Consider the following 18860-nt stretch of genomic DNA (forward strand, 5'->3'; position numbering starts at 1 on the left):
AGAAATCATCCACAAAATTAAATGGTTTCTGGATTATTTTCATATTCTAAAGTTTTGAGTGGTAACAAAAGCTTACCTGATAAACCTGTTACTTTGAGAAGTATGGGTAGGAATGGAAAGGCCACGTAAGTTCCGATGTTTACCTATAAGGTGGTAAAAATCACTGATACTCAATTTCAAAAATATTTCCTTCCTGTAGTATTACCCCTCAGGATAGTCATGTTCAGTCAGTATTACAGAAATTTAGCTCAGTATTTATAGGCAACTAAGATCTAGTCACTCAAATACTTTTAAAGAAGTTTGCTTTCATGTTACACTTTTATTTTTTAGAATATCACCTTTATTTATGACTTAGGTAAAACATGCAACACAAGAGATCAGACTGTTCCCAAGCTAAGAACAAGGCTTTTTCTTGAAAAAACAAAATACACAAAAACCAACAACTAAATCATAGGCTAAAACCAAATAAAATAGTAGGTTATTTGTACATCAAAAATAAATGAATTGCCTGAACCTTACCCTTTTAAAAATAACCTAATTCAAGACTGAAATCCACCCTAACATTTCTTCTTCTCCAAATTTCTATAGAATACCTTCTGTAACTTATAACACACTCCTTTGTATTTTCTATATTGTTATCATACAGACAGGCACTAACTATATCCCAAACTAGACAGTAAGTTCCTTTGAGGAAAAAGACCACAGTATCTTGCACTATATGTTGAAAGTTAACAGGCACCCAGTAAAGACTGGTTGGCATCTGTTTCTTGGCCAACATTTCTTGATGATCTGGTCAGAGCAAGAAGGACAATGTGTGCTGCTGGTAGAATATGGAATCTAGGAGAGTTTAAGATACAAATTACACACACAGAGTCAACATCTATTAGGTTGCTGCCTAGAGACAAGAGGGCTAATATAGTTCAGATTTGCTAATATTAAGAGCCAAACTACAGTATAATTCTCAACAGCACAATATATAAATGAAAAAAACCCAAACCAACCACATGTACACTCTATTGCAACCAAAATTAAGTAATAATTGTGAATACTACTCCATTTCACATCATCACAATTTTTAGGTAATGTATAATCCCAGAACAAGATGCTGAAGATATGGTCATTCAATCAAAGGCAATTCTGATATGGTTTTCCTGCTCCGTGCGACGATGATCCTCGAAAACCTGTGTTACCTCTTCTACTTTCCTTTGCAGCATGCCTACAGGAGGAAAAACCATGCATCATTAATCTGAGGTCAAAATATCCCAGGAACATAATAACTTACATTTGGATTTCAACACAAGATTTATAAAACACCAATTTTATTTAATAGCTTTAAGTATTAGAATATGCAGGAAAAAATCATCTATCTGTTTAGAAACTATGAAAACAGTGGACAAAACTGTTCTTGATTTGCTCTCTCTAGTTTTCTGGTAAATAACTGTCTACTTGACATTTATGTTTTGTTGAAGACAAGTGAGAACTGCTTTTTACTCATTATAGCTTAAAAATGCTATACAAGGTGGTCATTAAATTGAGGGTATAGATTTCGGTAGAGGTCTTTGCTGTCTATATGCAAATTAGTACACATAGTATATTCACATTTCTGTCCCTTTCTAATGATTTAATTTAACTTGGTGGTCCTCAATCTGCTCAGAGGCAGAGCAACACAAAATACCACTAATTTTACCATATAAAACAGCAACATTCTGTAGTAAAAATAAGCTGTCAAAGTAAGCATGATAATCTAGTTTTTTCTATTAATGTGCAGTTGGTCATTTGTTTTAGTGTTCATTAATGCTTACTTCATCAATAGGCAATAGCTGGTGTGAAAGATTTAAAAACAAACTTTACAAGAGAAAAACTAAAAACATGAAACAATATACCTTAATTTTCTTCAGCCAATTAGAAAAGCCCCAACGTTATAAATAAATAAGTAACTGACCAAAACAAAACAGAAAGATACACAAAGCTGGAAGAAACAATCCAGGAAGAATAAAACATTTTTCAAAGATTTTATTTATTTATTTGAGAGAGAGAGAGTGTGTGTGTGTGCAAGCATGAGCAGCGGGGAGTGGCAGAGGGAGAAAGAGAAGCAAACTCCCCACTGAGCAGGGAGCCCAATGTGGGGCTCAATCCCAGGACCCTGAGACCATGACTCAAGCCAAAGGCAGATGCTTCACCAACTGAGCCACCCAGGCATCCCAGGAAAAATAAAATATTTTAAAAAATCATTAATAATGTCAGAGAGAGGATACTGAATCCATGAAATAAGAAATGGATGCTATTTAAAACACATATACACAAATCATAAAACAATAGAAAAAGCTCTTACAAACTAAAAATTATGACAGATGCAAAGATCAATATAAAGACTAGAATAAAAAGCTGAGTACTTATTTGAGAAAGTTTAACAAAAATACAACAGAAACCTAATTCCAGAAAATTCCCCCAAACTGATAGAAACTAGTTTCTTCATTGGAAAAGCTCAGTGAATACCCTCTCAATGGATGAATTAAACAAACCTACACAGAGGCACATCATCTGAAATTTCAGCATTGTGGGGAAGATCCCCAAAACTTCCATACGAAAAAAAAAAACCAACATGAGAAGGATGGGGTCAGATAAAGGTTCAGGAGTCAGAATGGACCTCAAATCTAGAAGACAATGAACAACACTGTCAAATGTTTAAAAGAAAATTATTTTCAAGCTAGATTTTGATAGCCAATTATATCAATTGTGAGGGTAGAATAAAGACCTATTCTCAAAAAAAAAACAAACAGTAATTTGAAAGGATACATGCATCATTATGTTTATTGTAGCATTGTTTACAATAGCCAATCAGTTGTGAAAACAACCCTAGTATCCATTGATAGATGAATGGATAAAGAAAATATGGTGTATATATACTATGGAATATTACTCAGCCATAAAAAAGAATGAAATCTTGCCATCTGTGACAACGTGGATGATCCTAGAGAGTATATGCTAAGTGAAATCAGTCAGTCAAAGACAAATCCTGTATGATTTCACTCAATATGTGGGATTTAAGAAACAAAACAAGAGACAAACAAAAAACAAGACTCAACTACAGATTACAAACAGATGGTTGCCAGAAGGAAGGTGGATTGCCAGGGGAATGGGTGAAATAGACAAAGGGGATACTTATGTTGATGAGCACTTAGAAATGTATAGAATTATGGAATCATTATATTGTACACCTAGAATTAATACAACACTATATATTATTATCCTTGAATAAAAAAGGACCTTTTCAGACATGCAACATCTCAAAAAACTTACTTCCCATGCACTCTCTTAGGAAGCTGATGGAATACATGTTATATTAAAACAAGGGAATAAGCCATAAAACAGGAAGTATAAGAGCCACGAAACAGGAGAGTCAACAAAAAAAGAAATAGATGGAATACAAGATTGCTTTAGAGGGAAGAACCTAGCTGAGTAGTAAACCAAGAGAGCAACAATGCCAGATAATAGATTAGAGATCAGAAGGCTCTGGGAGAAAGGAATCCAAGAAGGTGAAATTTACAGATTTAAAGAAAAAGCATGGAATCAGAGAATGAACTACTGGTAAGAATGTAGATAATTTAGCAAATGATGAAATAAAATTCAAAGGAAAACAAAAACTTGTAAAAGAAATAAGACAGGGGATGCCTGGGTGGCTCAGTTGGTTAAGGGTCTAGCTCTTGATCTTGGCTCAGGTCATGATCTCAGGGTCCTGGGACTGAGCCCCACATCAGGCTCCATACTCAATGGGCAGTCTGCTGGAGATTCTCTCTGCCCCTCTCCCTGCTCTCTCTTGCTCTCTCTCTCTCTCTAAAATAAATAAATCTTTTTTAAAAAAGAAAGAAGACATAATATAATATGCTAACAGCTGGACTGTGAGTAACATTTATGCAATCATAACTCAAACAATAAATATTGTTCTATGTGTAATTGATGACATGGCTATCTTGGTAAGATGATAGAAAAGTGTGCTTACACACATGTATTTATATACTTCTCTATATGTAATATGTATATATATTAGGGAGCAGTATGGTAGTACATTATACATACATACTTATGTATTGCATGTACACACACACACACACACACACACACAAAATGAGGGTGATATAAAAGAATTAAGTCCTTATTTCCCGTTTGGAGAAGCCAGTACAGAAGGCCTAAAATGGAAAAACCAAAAAGTAGCAGTATACATGGTATTTAGAGATATAGAAATATTTTTTAAAAACCAGCTGAAATAATTCAAAGTAATTGTTTCTAGTAGGTGGGAAATGGGGTGTGGATAGGGGAGCTGATATTTCTCATAGACCGTATTAAAAAGCATTATATTCTACTTCCAAGGTAAGAGATAAAGAAGACCTGAAATAAGGCAGTGATAGGAATCTACCGAAAAGAAAAGAATCAGGAGCTATTAAGAAGTATCATCATCATCATTTACTGAAGAAATAGAAATAGTCTACCTTAAGTCCCTGAGTAAATAATAGCAACTGTAGCTGAGAAAAAGAATAGTTGTACTGATCTGGGAAGCTCAGGAGAGAGTGAAGATAATGCGCTTAGTTTTACACAAGTTTAATTTGAGGTGACTTTGGGGTAACTATGTGCATATGTTTGTTAACACAGAGCTTTAAAATGGAAAGTAAAAGAACCATTAGTAAAATTGATGGTTAAAGATGACAACTGAGGTTTAAAAACTGCTGATTTTCAAAAAGGCCTTAAAAGAGAACAGTATTAGAGACAAGGAGAGGTCTCAAATCAATAATCTAAGTTCCTACCTTAAGAAAATAGAAGACAAGCAAAATGAACTGAAAGCAAGCAGAAGGAAGGAAATAATAAGATTGGTTATCAATGAAATTGAAAACAGGAACACTATAGAGAAAAATCAATGAAACAAAAAGCTGATTCTTTGGAGAAAAAAAATCAGTAAAATTGATTAACCTCTACCAAGACAGAAAAAACAGAGAAAACGCAAATGAAACATGGAAGATCACCACAGATCCTGCAGCCATTAAAAGTGTCAAAAGGAAATCCTAAGAACAACTTTATGCTAATAAATTCAGTAACTTAGCAGAATTGTACCAACTCCTAGAAAACCACAAATTATGAAATTCAACCAAGATAATCTGAATAGTCCTGGAAGCATTATAGAAATTTAATTTGTAATTAAAAAGCTCCCCTGCCCAAAAAAAGAAATATCCAGGCCCGTGTGGTTTCACTGGAGAATTCTACCAAATACTTAGAGAAGAATCAATACAATTCTTCACACTCTTCTAAAAAGAGGCCAGCATTACCCTACTAACAAATGAAGAAATGATAGTATACAAAAAGAGAAAACTACAGACCAATATTTCTCATGAACATTTAAAATCTCTCACGTAAAAATCATCCATAAAATTCTAGCAAACCATCCAACATTGTACAAAAGAAACCATAAACCATGATGAAGTAGAAGTTATTCCACAAATTTAAGGCTGACTCAACATTGGGACGCCAGGATGGCTCAGGGGTTGAGCGTCTGCCTTCGGCTCAGGTCCTGATCCCAGGATCTGGGATCGAGTCCCACATCAGGCTCCTTGTGGGGAGCCTGCTTCTCCCTCTGCCTGTGTCTCTGCCTCTCTCTTTCTCTTCTCTCTCTCTGTCTCTCATGAATAAATAAATAAAACCTTAAAAAAAAGGCTGACTCAACATTTAAAAATGTGTCAATGTAGCCTTTGGGTAAATACCCAGTAGTGTAATTGTTTGATCATAGGGTAGATCTATTTTCAGATTTTTGAGGAAATTCCATACTGTTCTCCAGAATGGCTGCAACAGTTTGTATTCCCATCAACAGTGGAAGAGAGTTCTCCCTTTCTCCACATCCTCGCCAATACCTGTTGTTTTTTGTGTTCTTCATTTCAGTCATTCTGACAGATGTGAGGTGGTATCTCACTGTGGTTTTGATTTGTATTTCCCTGATGATGAGTGATGTTGAGCAACTTTTCATGTGTCTGTCAGCCATCTGGATGTCTTCTTTAGACAAGTGTCTATTCATGTCTTCTGCCTATTTCTTACTAGGTATTTACCCAAAGAATACAAAAATACAGATTCGAAGGTGTACATGCACCCCAATGTTTACCAGCATTATCAACAATAGCCAAACTGTGGAGAGAGACCAAATGTCCATCAACTGATGAATGGATAAAGAGGATGTGCTATATATATTATAAATATAATGGAATATTACTCAGCCATCAAAAAGAATGCAATCTTGCCATTTGCAATGACGTGGATGGAGCTAGAGTGTGTTATGTTAAGTGAAATATGTCAGTCATTGAAAGACAAATATCATATGATCTCACTCCTATGTGAAATTTAAAAAAGAAAACAGATGAACATATGTGGCGGGGAAAGAGGGAAACAAGCCATAAGTGACTTAGAGACAGAGAACAAACTGAGGGTTGATGGAGGGATGTGGGTGGGGGATGGGCATTAAGGAGGGCACTTATGATGAGCACTGGGTGTTGTATGGAAGTGATGAATCACTGAATTCTACTCCAGAAACCAATATTGTACTATATATTAACTAACAAAATGTAAATTTAAATAAGTATCAATGCAAATCTACCATATCAACAAGTTAAAAAAGAAAAAACATACAATTATATCAACTGATAGAAAAAGCATTAGACAAAATCCACTACCCATTCATGATAAAAATTGCCAGCAAGTCAGGAACAGAGTGGAATTATCTAAACTTGATATAAAGAGCATCTACAAAAAGCCTACAGCTAACATCAATACTTAAAGTGAAAGAATGAAGCTTTCCATGCAAACTCAGGAACATGACAAGGATGTCTGCTCTCATAACTCTTATTCAGCACAGTACAGGAAGTTCTAGCCAGTGCAACGTGAGGAAAAGAAATAAATGGCATACAGATTGGAAAGGAAGAAATAAAACTCCCTATTTGCAGATGATATAATGACCTACATAGAAAATCTCAAGAAATCAAAAAACAAAACAAAACAAAAATTCCTAGAACAAGTGAGTTCAGCAAGCATACAAACAAGATCAACATATAAAAACGAGTTGTATTTTTATGTGCTAGCAATGAACATATGGAAACCAAAATGTAAAACATAATACCATTTATAATCACAATAAATTAAAATGAAATAGTTAGCTAGAAATCTAACAAAACCAGGGGATCCCTGGGTGGCTCAGCAGTTTAGCTCCTGCCTTTGGCCCAGGGCACGATCCTGGAGTCCCAGGATCGAGTCCCATGTCGGGCTCCCGGCATGGAGCCTGCTTCTCCCTCCTCCTGTGTCTCTGCCTCTCTCTTTCTCTCTCTCTCTATCATAAATAAATAAATAAATAAATAAATAAATATATAAATAAATAAATAAATAAATCTAAAAAAAAGAAATATAACCAAACCAAAATGTATATAATGTCGGTGCTGAAAATTACAAAATGTTGATGAAAAAAATAAAAGAAACCCTAAAAAAATGTTGGGTCACGCCACATTCATGGATGGGAAGATTCAACATAGTAAAAAATGTCAATTCTCCCTCAAACTGATCCACAGGCTTAATGTAATTCCTATCAAATTCCAGCAAATTTTTATGGCAAGGAATTAAAATGGCCAAAACAATCTTGATGGCAAAAATAATAACATGACAGGAATCCCTCTACCAGATATTAAGGTTTATTATACAGCTACAGTAATGAAGACAGTGTGATATTAGTGGAGGGAAACACATATTGATCTATGGGATAGAGAGCTCAGGAAAAGATCCATATGCCAAACTGATGTTTGACAAAGGTGTAAAAGCAATTCAATTGAGGAAGAATAGTCTTTTCAACAACTGGTGCTGAAACAATAGGATATCCATAGGCAAAAAAAGGAAAAAAGGAAAAAAGAACCTTGATGTAAACCTCACATCTTATAGAAAAATTAACTCAAAATGGATCACAGCCTTAAATGTAAAATGTGAAACAATAAAATTTGTAGAAAAAAATACGATAAAATCTTTGGTATATAGTACTAGGCAAAAAGTTCTTAGATTTGACATCAAAAGCATAATCCATATAAAAATAGAGAAATTCAGAATTATAAACTTTTGTCCTGTGAATAGCTCTGTTAAGAGGAATAGACAAATGACAAGCCAGGAGATAATATCTGCAAACCACATAGCCAACAAAGGACTAGTATATTTCCTAGAATATATATATAAACTCTCAAAACATTAAAACAAAGGGACACCTCGGTGGCTCAGTTGGTTAAACACCTGTTTTGAGGCTTAGGTCATGATCTCATGGCCCTGGGACTGAGCTCTGTGTGGGGCTCCCTGCTAGGTGGGGAGTCTGCTCATCCTTCTGTCCTTTTGGTTCATTCTTTCTCTCTCTCTCTCTCTCAAATAAATAAATAAAATCTTTAAAAAAAAGCCAATTAACAAATGGACAGAAAACAAGAACAGACATTTCACCAAAGATGATATACTGATGGCAAAAAAGCATAATAAAAAAGATGTTCAACATCATTAGCCATCAGGGAAATGTAAATTAAAACTGCAATGATATAGATACATATCTATCAGTATGACTAAAATGAAAAAAAAATTGTGAAAATACCAAATGCTATTGAAGACCCAGTCAAATTAGATGTATCATACATCACGGGTGGATATGTAAAATGGTACATCCACTTTGGAAGAAAGTGCAGCAGCTCCTCATAAAACTAAAGATGCAACTACCATATGACCTGGAATTACACTCTTGGATATTTATCCTAGAGAAATGGAAACTTCTGTTCATACAAGAAATATGTACATAAATGTTCACAGAAGCTTTACTCATGAGTAGCCAAAAACTGGAAACATCCCACATGTCCTACAACCTTAAATGTGTAAACTGTGGTGCATATATGTTACCAAGTATTAGCAACAAAAAGGATCAAACCCTTGACACGTAATTTAGATGGATCTCAGGGGAATTACAAGGAGAAAAAAAGAAAAAGCCAACCCCAAATGGTTATATGCAGTATGATTCCATTTATATAGTATTTTGAAATGATGCAATTTTAGAAATGGGAGAATATAGATCGGTGGTTTCTAAGAATTAAGAACTGGGTTAGGGATGTGGGAAGACAGTGGGTGTGGCAATAAAAGGGGGATATGAGGGATTCTTACAGTAATGGAACTGTTCTGTATTTTGACTACAGTAATGGATATACAAACCTACACATGTGATAAAATTGGTATAACTAAATGCACACAAACACAATACAAGTAAAAACCGGAAAAATCTGAAGACAGATTACACCAATGTCAATATACTGGTTGTGTTACTGTACTACAGTTTTACAAAATATTACCACTGGGGAAAACTAGGTAAAGAATAAATAGGATCTCTGTATTATTTCTTCAGGACCTCTATATTATTTCTTAAAAGTATATGTGAATGTACAATTAACTCAATAAAAATTTCAATGATGAAGACTAACACAAATAAGGACTGGATTCCCAACCTCTTTTCCTAGAAGTGCCTGCTCAATAGGCACATAATATGACCCTCAATTTACATGATGTAACAGTTTTCACAAATCTCTTCTCACTACTTAATATGGTTGGCCATCTTTTCAGCTTTCAATATAGGTTTCCTCATTGTTGCATGCCTGTTAAGCTAAAGTCATATTTTAAGATTTTAGTTACTATAGTACATATGTCTGTATTTGGTTAGGCTGCTGTTTAAAAGCAACCTTGAAATCTCAGGAGCTGAATATAATTTAGGTTTATGTCTCATTCAGAAAGAGGAAGAAAGATAGAAAGGGGGCAAGAAAAGAGGAAAGAGAGGACACTGTCCTATTTGTCTTAGCTACTTTTTAAATTGGTGATGTGAAGATTACTCTGCTTGTGTATAGCATTACCCTCCACACAAAATTAATAAAATATACATTTCAAGGTAAGGCATAAAAAGAAAAGACTGTGAAAGTATCCTGAATTTTTGGAGGTGACATGGCAGAAATGAGGTAGTAGAATTATTATTACATTACATCCTAAGTGGTGTTCAGACAGTCATCCTGTTGAAATATCACTTACTATTCAAGTCTTATCTTAATTCTACCTCTTCTGGGAAATCAACTAAAGATTAGATTTCTCTTTCTTTGTCCCCCAACTCCCACACTTTGAACCTGTTAAGAGAGTGTGCTGCTGATGTCTGTTATCTCCTACACCAATTAACAGTGTCTTGGCCCATAGTAGGTGTTTAGTATTTAAGAGTCATAACGGGATCCCTGGGTGGCGCAGCGGTTTAGCGCCTGCCTTTGGCCCAGGGCACAATCCTGGAGACCCGGGATCGAATCCTACATCGGGCTCCCGGTGCATGGAGCCTGCTTCTCCCTCTGCCTGTGTCTCTGCCTCTCTCTCTCTCTCTCTCACTGTGTGCCTATCATAAATAAATAAAATTAAAAAAAAATAAGAGTCATAACTATGTGGTTCTGACTTGCATCTAAAAGGACACATTCCCATTATACAGTACTTCAGTATCCAAAATGGCTATACATATTACCTTAGTTAAGTCCCACAATATCAATCAGGATAGAGAAAATTAAAAACTCAAGAAGAAGGTAAGGTTCAGTAGCTTCCCAAAGGCCAAAGCTAATGAAAAATGATACCAGGATTCATATCTTCAGACTCCCATCTATGAGTGCTTTTTCTATTACAGTGTGCCTGTTTGTCAAATTCTGTGAAGATTTTAAAGAAAAAGTACTATGCTGGGCTAGTAATTGTCACCACAGCATAATGATATTTGTTATCCTTTCAAACCCTGAAGTGCTCAAAATAAGGCAGCCCTATCTGAACCCCATCTGGGGAGATTTCATCGGTGAAATACTATCAGGCCATTTCATCTATGAAATGGCCATTGAGCATGGGCCCCAAAACAGCATTATAGAAAGACTCCAGCATATTTATAGTTTTTAGTTACTAACAGGAAGAAAATTGCTTTGGAGAAAAATCTGTATATCTCACAAACAATATAAATCCTGCTATTTGGGAGTGATTTAAATCATGTTACATATAATTCATCTGGGGAGGCTCTCCAGCTTGAGGAAATTCACTTGGGCACAAAATGTACATAAGCAGGATTAGTGAGAAATCTAATTTTGCAGATGCATTGAGTGTATTTCAAATCTGGATTTACATATAGAAAAGGAATTTTAGAAGTGGAGCTCCGAGAATGTTAACCATCATGCACTATTTCCTAACAGGAGCTGAAGACTTCATCATTTTTAACCTTCATACCCTAATCTAACCTAAAAAAGATTCTTTAGAATCAAGGAACAATAACATGATGGTAAATCTATCTTGTTTGCAAAGGAGAGCAGAGATAAGGAAGTAGCTCATTAAACAATGGAAAGACATAAAATACGTTTCAGTTAACTGCAATGGGAAGAAGCACATGGGCACCTGTCTCTGTTGAGCTTACAAGACCTTTATAGCAGCAATGTCCACAATAGTCAAACTGTGGAAGGAGCCTCGGTGTCCATCGAAAGATGAATGAATAAAGAAGATGTGGTCTATGTATACAATGGAATATTACTCAGCCATTAGAAATGACAAATACCCACCATTTGCTTCAATGTGAATGGAACTGGAGGGTATTATGCTGAGTGAAGTAAGTCAATCGGAGAAGCACAAACATTATATGGTCTCATTCATTTGGAGAATATAAAAAATAGTGAAAGGGAATAAAGGGGAAAGGAGAGAAAATGAGTGGGAAATATCAGTGAAGGTGACAGAGCATGAGAGACTCCTAACTCCGGGAAACAAACAAGGGGTGGTGGAAGGGGAGGTGGGCAGGGGGATGGGGTGACTGGGTGATGGGCTCTGAGGGGGGCATTTGATGAGATGAGCACTGGATATTATGCTATATGTTGGCAAAGTGAACTCCAATAAAAAATATATACAAAAAAATAAAGACTAAAAAAATAAATAAAAAATAAAGTGAGTTGCCACATCTCTGGCAGATCCAGAGCATTTGCTTCTCAAGTATCTGAAGTGAAACATGATACTTCAGGATACAACAGGTGACCTTGCTGATCACCAAGATTTCCCAAAGAATTTAAGAAAGAGAAAGGTAAAACAAAACACCTTAATCAGTAAGTCAGATTTTGTTTTAGAGGATAGAAGAGAAAGAAGACATTTTATTTGGAATTCAAAGACATCTTTTGGCATTTCAGCATTCGATGTTCTTCAGAGATAAGAGAGATGAAAGTCAATGAATAAAAATATTTTTAAAGCATCTATCTGACCAAGCTTCTTTAAAAAATATGGCACATTGACATCATAATACCATATTGCATATTTGAAAGTTGCTAAAAAAAGTAGATATTAAAAATTGTTGTCACAAGAAAAACACACAAAAAAACTTTTTTTGTAACTATATAAGATGACAGGTGTTAACCTGACTTATTGTGGTAATAATTTACAATATATACAAATACTGAATCATGGCATTGTGTACCTGAAAATAATAAGTTATATGTCAAATATACCTCAATTTAAAAAAAAAGGTTTTGGGACAACTGGGTGGCTCAGTGGTTGAGCACCTGCTTTCTGCTCAGGGCATGATCCTGGGGTTGAGGGATCAAGTCCCACATTGGGCTCCCCACAGGGAGCCTGCTTCTACCTCTGCCTATGCCTCTGCCTTTCTGTCTCTCATGAATAAATAAATAAAATCTTTAAAAATAAAATAAAATAAAAAATTTAAAAGTCTTAAAAATACCCAATCCTGAAAAATCTAATTTAAAATAATTCCCTCAAACAATAAATATTAACATTGGGTAAAAATGAATTACAATTGTGACATATCACAAAAAACTGCTTCTCTGAAATGATCCCGAAGGCATCTGATGCAAGAGTTAGTCACGCCACACCAGACAACTAAGAATATTTTACATGAAAAAGAAAAAAATAAAGTGATTGTATACTAGTGCTAATGGGACTGTATTTTGGAAACATCACAAAATTCCTTATGATATTTTTAGTTACTCCAAGAGTCTTCTCTTTCTCCCCTAAATAGCAGTCAAAATGTTGTGAGCAGCTATTAAATTATTATGGGGTTGTAACCCATAAGAGACTGCAAAGATCATGGATTAAATATATTTTAGTTGTGATGCTTTCAGACACCTCGCCAAAAATGCAAAATGCCATGAAAATACTCAAGGAACTTCTAAGTAATGATAAGTTTAAGATTTTACACTGCCTGTCCCTTCATTGTGGCATGTGATAAATATTAATATTATGGACCCAACAATAGTGTGGTATATGGAGAAACAAAAAAAGCCTGTCCTTCACCCCTATTTCCCTCTCTCTCTAAGAGAAGTAGCTCCACATATTTAAAATGAATGGCAAATTAGCTCAGATTGATTGGCAACTCTGTCCTAAGTGGTCCCAGAAGAGCTGGAGCTGCTGCAGTTTCAGTGACTGCCAACTCAGAAGACAGATGTATGACCGCATTGTTATCAAGCAAACCTTGAAATAAGGCTGTAATTTTTACAGAGACAAGAGAGGAAAGTGGTATTTGACTATCTCTACTATTAACCTTCAATTTTCAATTATCTATACTAATCAAGAGGAAAAGAGGTAGAGATAATGTTAAGCAATGGATGAATATCAAATTTGCAAACTGGTCAATATGAGCACATAGTCAGACATTCTCTAATTCAATGCTCTCATACTTATCTCAGATACTTTCCAGCTCAGTCTCATCAGACAGTTCTATGGAGGTTAGAGGAAAAAAGGGGCCTGCTTCTCTATAACTTACTCATGAGTATTGAACAGTTGATTAGACAGTACCATCTTTTAACATATTTCAAGTATACTGCATGGTTTCACTTTTAAAGATAAGCTGATTCTTAAGTTAAATACATGATCCTATTAGCATTATGGTTGCTATGTTTCATAATAGGAAAAAAATCATACTAATGTTAAGGATATTAAATCACAAAAACATTTCCCAGAAACCTTTTAAAATACAGATTTTGACATTAAAATCATTTTTTAAAAAACTATACAGTTTAGGGGTACCTGGGTGGCTCAGGCAGTTAAACATCTGCCTGCAGCTTAGGTCATGATCATCAGGGTCCAGGGATTGAGCTCTGCCTTGGGCTCCTTGCTCAGTGGAGAGTCTGCTTCTTCCTCTTCTACCCGCATCCCACCTCCACCCCCACCCTGCCCCTGGCGCCCTGCTGGCACGCTCTTTCTTTCTCTCAAATAAAATCTTTAAAAACCCAAAACTAGGGGAAACCTGGGTGGCTCAGTGGTTGAGTATCTGCCTTTGGCTCAAGTCTTGATCTCTAGGTCCTGAGATCGAATCCTGCATCAGGCTCCTGGCAGGGAGCCTGCTTCTCCTTCTGCCTATGTCTCTGCCTCTCTCTGTTTCTCATGAATAAATAAATAAAATATTTTTAAAAATTTAAAAAACTATACAGATTTTTCTTCAGTAGAAAATATATTATTAAAAATATATTATTGCCATTAAAAACACATGCATTAATTTTTCTATAATTATTATTTGAATGTGAATAAATGGACTTATTGAGAAGTTTAACCTTTAACTTCTCAGTCCATAGACCATTTCAGTAAATGTGATCTCATTAACTATTAAAAAGCAAAATAAACCACAAACAACAAAAAAACCCCATTCTTAGCATAATTGAAGCCTGCTACTCTCCATTACTTGATCATGTCATTTCCTGATATGAAAAGGAAAGGTTCCTTGGGTGGGAACAGCAAAAAGGAGCCCACAGTATCATGAATTACTGGGCTTTCCCCCTACTCTTCACCATGACCTCCACTGTCTCAGTTGAGAATCTACTGACCTTATTGTGCTTCCCGCTCAATTGAATTTTAAGCAAGAAAGTCAACTCCCAGTCAGTAATCATTACTATCCATAGTCTTACTCTTTTTACCCTGTGTGGTCTGAGAAATTTACCCAGACATTTAGAACATATGTCCCACACAAAGTACTGCCATTATCATACTTTGAAGACCCTTGTCCTCTACTGTTGGTAGAGGACATGATAAAGATCTGTTTTTCCATCCAGTGATGCCTACATTACAATTGCTTTGAGGGGCACCTGGGTGGCTCAGTCAGTTAAGCGTCTACCTTCAGCTCAGGTCATGATCCCAGGGTCCTGGGATCAAGCCCCACATCAGGCTCCCTGCTCTTTGGGGAGCCTGCTTCTTCCTCTGCCTCTGCTCTCCCACTCTGTCTCATGAAAAAATAAATAAAATATTTGAAAAATTGCTTTGAGAGCATACCAGGAAAAAGAATACTCTTCTGGTAATCTGGAAATTTGGATTCTGGTCCTAGCTTTGCCAGTAACTAGTTGTGTGTTCTTAGGGAAGTCATTTAACCTGTCTGGGCCACAGTTTCTTCATTTATATAAAGTAAGTCCTCTGCAGCAATAGCAACCTTAATTTTATTAGTAGGAAAACATTGGCTGAGAGCCTTGATACTTCACTTTTGACAAAGAAGATCCCAGCCAAGAGAAAAAAATTACTGTAATCTTTCTTTACAGCGTATTTATAATTTGACACCCCCTAACTCCACCCAAGAAGCATTGCTCGTTATAGGAAAATATGCAACACACAGGAAGACAATTGAGTCAAACTTTGCATTATCTTATTCCTTAGTGTTTTCTAAGTCACTGATATTCTCCCACATCTCAGCCATTCTCACAACTTCTCCAAGGTAAGTAATTTTTAGTGATAAATTTCCTGGAACTACCTTCTCTAGACCAATTTAATAGCTACATTTTGAATCCAATGGCTTTGTTGTCTTTCCCCCTCTCCCTCTCTCCTATACACAGTGATCTCTGATAACCAGTTCTGCCACTTTCATTTACTGACTGCTAACCTGGGCCATGCACTGTTCAAGGAAAGTTCAACATTGTTTCTTTTAGTCCTTATAAAACAAACAAACGAACAACAACAACAACAAAAACCCAAACCCTGAAAGGTAAATATAGTCTCTCATTTTTCAAATGAGGATACAGGCTCAGAGAGATTAAGCAACAGTTTAGGTCACACAACTATTAAGTGGTAATGTCTTGACTTGAACCCATACCTATTAGATTCAGAAACTTCTCCTCATCAGGTAACTCATACTAAAGCAATATAGAATTTAACATCCCTGATGATTCAAAGGGTTTAGAAAGAGACAGGACACTTCTTCCTCTGAGAGAAGTAAAGGTGGATGATATAGGTATGTCTGGAAAGGGAAAAAGGTGATAAAGTTCATGGTTGATGACCTCTATTAATGAAGAGAATGAGGAATCTGGAAGTGAGAAATGAGAAAATTTGTATTGTTTTCATACTATATCTTTAAAGAATAACTATTCTGATTGCCTAACTAGCCCCCATTTATCTCAATTACTGAGGTCTCACTATATTCCATATTTTAGACAAAAGCTATAAAAATGATTTTCCCCCATATTTTTATTTTAAATCTATAGAAAGTTGAGAGAATAGTAAAAATCACAAGCTTGTATATCCTCCATATAGATTAACCCACTGTTACTATTTTGCCTCAAATTGCTCTCTTTCTCTTCACAAGATTTTGGTTGAACCACCTGAAGGAAAAATAGACATGACACTTCTCTAATGTAGCACACAGCTTCTAAGAATAAAAATATTTTCCTACACAGCCACAAAAACACATGTAAAAAATAAAAAATTCATTAATATCATTTAATATACATTTCTTATTCAGTTTCCCTAATTCTAAATAATGTCTTCTTGAGAAAACAGGTGATAAACTCCTTGACGTTGGCCTTCATGATGATTTTTTGGAACTGACTCCAAAAGCAAAGGCGACAAAATCAAAAACAAATAGGACTATATCAAACTAAAAAACCTGCACAGCAAGGAAACCATTAACAGAATGAAAATACAACCCACTGAATGGGAGAAGATATTTGCAAATGATATTTCCAATAAGGAATTAATATCCAAAATATATAAAGAACTTATACTACTCAATACCAGAAAAACAATCCAACTAAAAATGAGAAGAAAACATGAATAGACATTTTTCCAAAGAAGATACACAAATGGACAACAGACATATGAAAAGATGCTCAACATTGCTCATTATCAGGGAAATGCAAATCAAAGTCACAATGAGATACCACCTCACACCTGTCAGAATGCCTATTATCAAAAAGATAAGAAATAACAAGTGTTGGCGAGGATGTGGAAAAACAAGGACGCTCATACACTATCAGTGGGGATGTAAGTTGGTACAGTTACTATGAAAAACATTATGGAGGTTCCTCAAAAAATTAAAAATAGAACTACCAATGATCCAGTAATTCCAGTGCCATGTATTTATCTGAAGAAAATGAGAACACTAAAAAAAAAAAAAGAAAAAAGAAAGAAAATGAGAACACTAATTTGAAAAGATATACACACCCTTATGTTAATTGCATCATTATTTACAATTGCCAAGATATGGCCACAATCTTTAGTGTCCATTGCTGGATAAATGAATAAAGAAGATTTGGTGTACAGAGAGGGTATGGGTGGGGGGATGGGTGAAATAGGTGAAGAGGATTAAGAGTACAGTTATCATGATGAGCACTGAGCAATGTATAGAAATTGTTCAATCACTATGTTATACACTTGAAACTAATACATCATTAATTAGACTAGAATTAAGTTTTTTTAGAAAAAGAAGATTTGGTATACACACACACACACAAAATGGGATACTACTCACCCATAAAAAAATCAAATCTTCCCATTTGTGATAACATAGATGGAACTAGAGGGCATTATGCTATGTGAAATAAGTCAGACAAAGACAAATACCGTATGATTTCACTTATATGTGGAATCTAAAAAACAAATGAACAAACAAAACAAAACAAAACTCAAAAAAAGAGAACAGCATGGTGATTGCTAGAGGGGAGAAGGCGAAATGGTGAAGGGGGCCAAGAGGTACAAACTTCAATTATAAAATAAATAAGTCATGGGGATGTAATGTACAGCATAGTGACTCTAGTCAGTAATACTGTACTGCATATTTGAAAGTTGCCAAAAGAGTAAATACTGAAAGTTCTCATCCCAAGAAAAAAATTTTTTTGTAATACTGTATGGTGATGGTTGGTAACTAGACTTACTGTGATAATCATTTCATAGCATATATAAATGTCAAATCATCATGTTGTACACTTGAAACTAATATAATGTTATAGATAAATTATACCTCAATAAAAAATAAAAAGGAAGGCAGGCAAGGAAAGAAAGGGGGAAGAGACAGAGAACAAGAACAAGAACGAAAGAAAGAACGAAAGAACAAAAGAATTAAAGAACAAAAGAAAGAAAGGCAAGAAGAGGAGAAGAAAGTCTGGTTTTGATCCAGTATCCAAAATCAACATAGTAGACTTAATTGTTATGTTTCTTTTAGTCTGAGACAATCCCCTTAACTTGGTTTTAAATCCCATGACTGACTTTTTGAAAAGTCCCAAGCCAATTATGTTTCACAATGTGTTACACAGAGTGTCTGATTATTTTGTGATTTTATTCAATTAAACATTTTTGATAAGAATACTACATTATCTTTCAAAATGTCTCAACCATAGAATGTCTGTTTTCTTACGATTAGATTCACATGAGCCATTTTTTTTTCACATGAGCCATTTTTGATAAGAATATTACATATGTGATATTGTGTATTTCCTATCATGTCAGATCAAGAGGCACATCATCAAGTTATCCCACTATTAGTGATATTAAGCTTTATCACTTGATTAAAATGGTACTTGTCAGATAGTTCTGTTGTAAAGGCA

The 18860-nt window shown here is 35.2% G+C and overlaps 1 protein-coding gene across 5 annotated transcripts in view; it reads right to left on the reverse strand.

Annotated features, from left to right (window-relative positions):
* Window positions 1-304: 304 nt before the first annotated feature.
* The window catches only part of NUP62CL (nucleoporin 62 C-terminal like), a 93738-nt gene continuing 75182 nt past the window's right edge, over window positions 305-18860 (reverse strand). For all 5 annotated transcript variants that reach the window (XM_038588007.1, XM_038588006.1, XM_038588003.1 and 2 more), the window contains one exon: window positions 305-1216. In XM_038588007.1, coding sequence (XP_038443935.1) covers window positions 1196-1216 — 21 coding nt within the window. In that variant the 3' untranslated portion in view covers window positions 305-1195. The remainder of the gene's footprint in view (window positions 1217-18860) is intronic.

Source organism: Canis lupus, chromosome X (assembly GCF_011100685.1).
Source record: "Canis lupus familiaris isolate Mischka breed German Shepherd chromosome X, alternate assembly UU_Cfam_GSD_1.0, whole genome shotgun sequence".
Classification (NCBI taxonomy): Eukaryota; Metazoa; Chordata; class Mammalia; order Carnivora; family Canidae; genus Canis; species Canis lupus.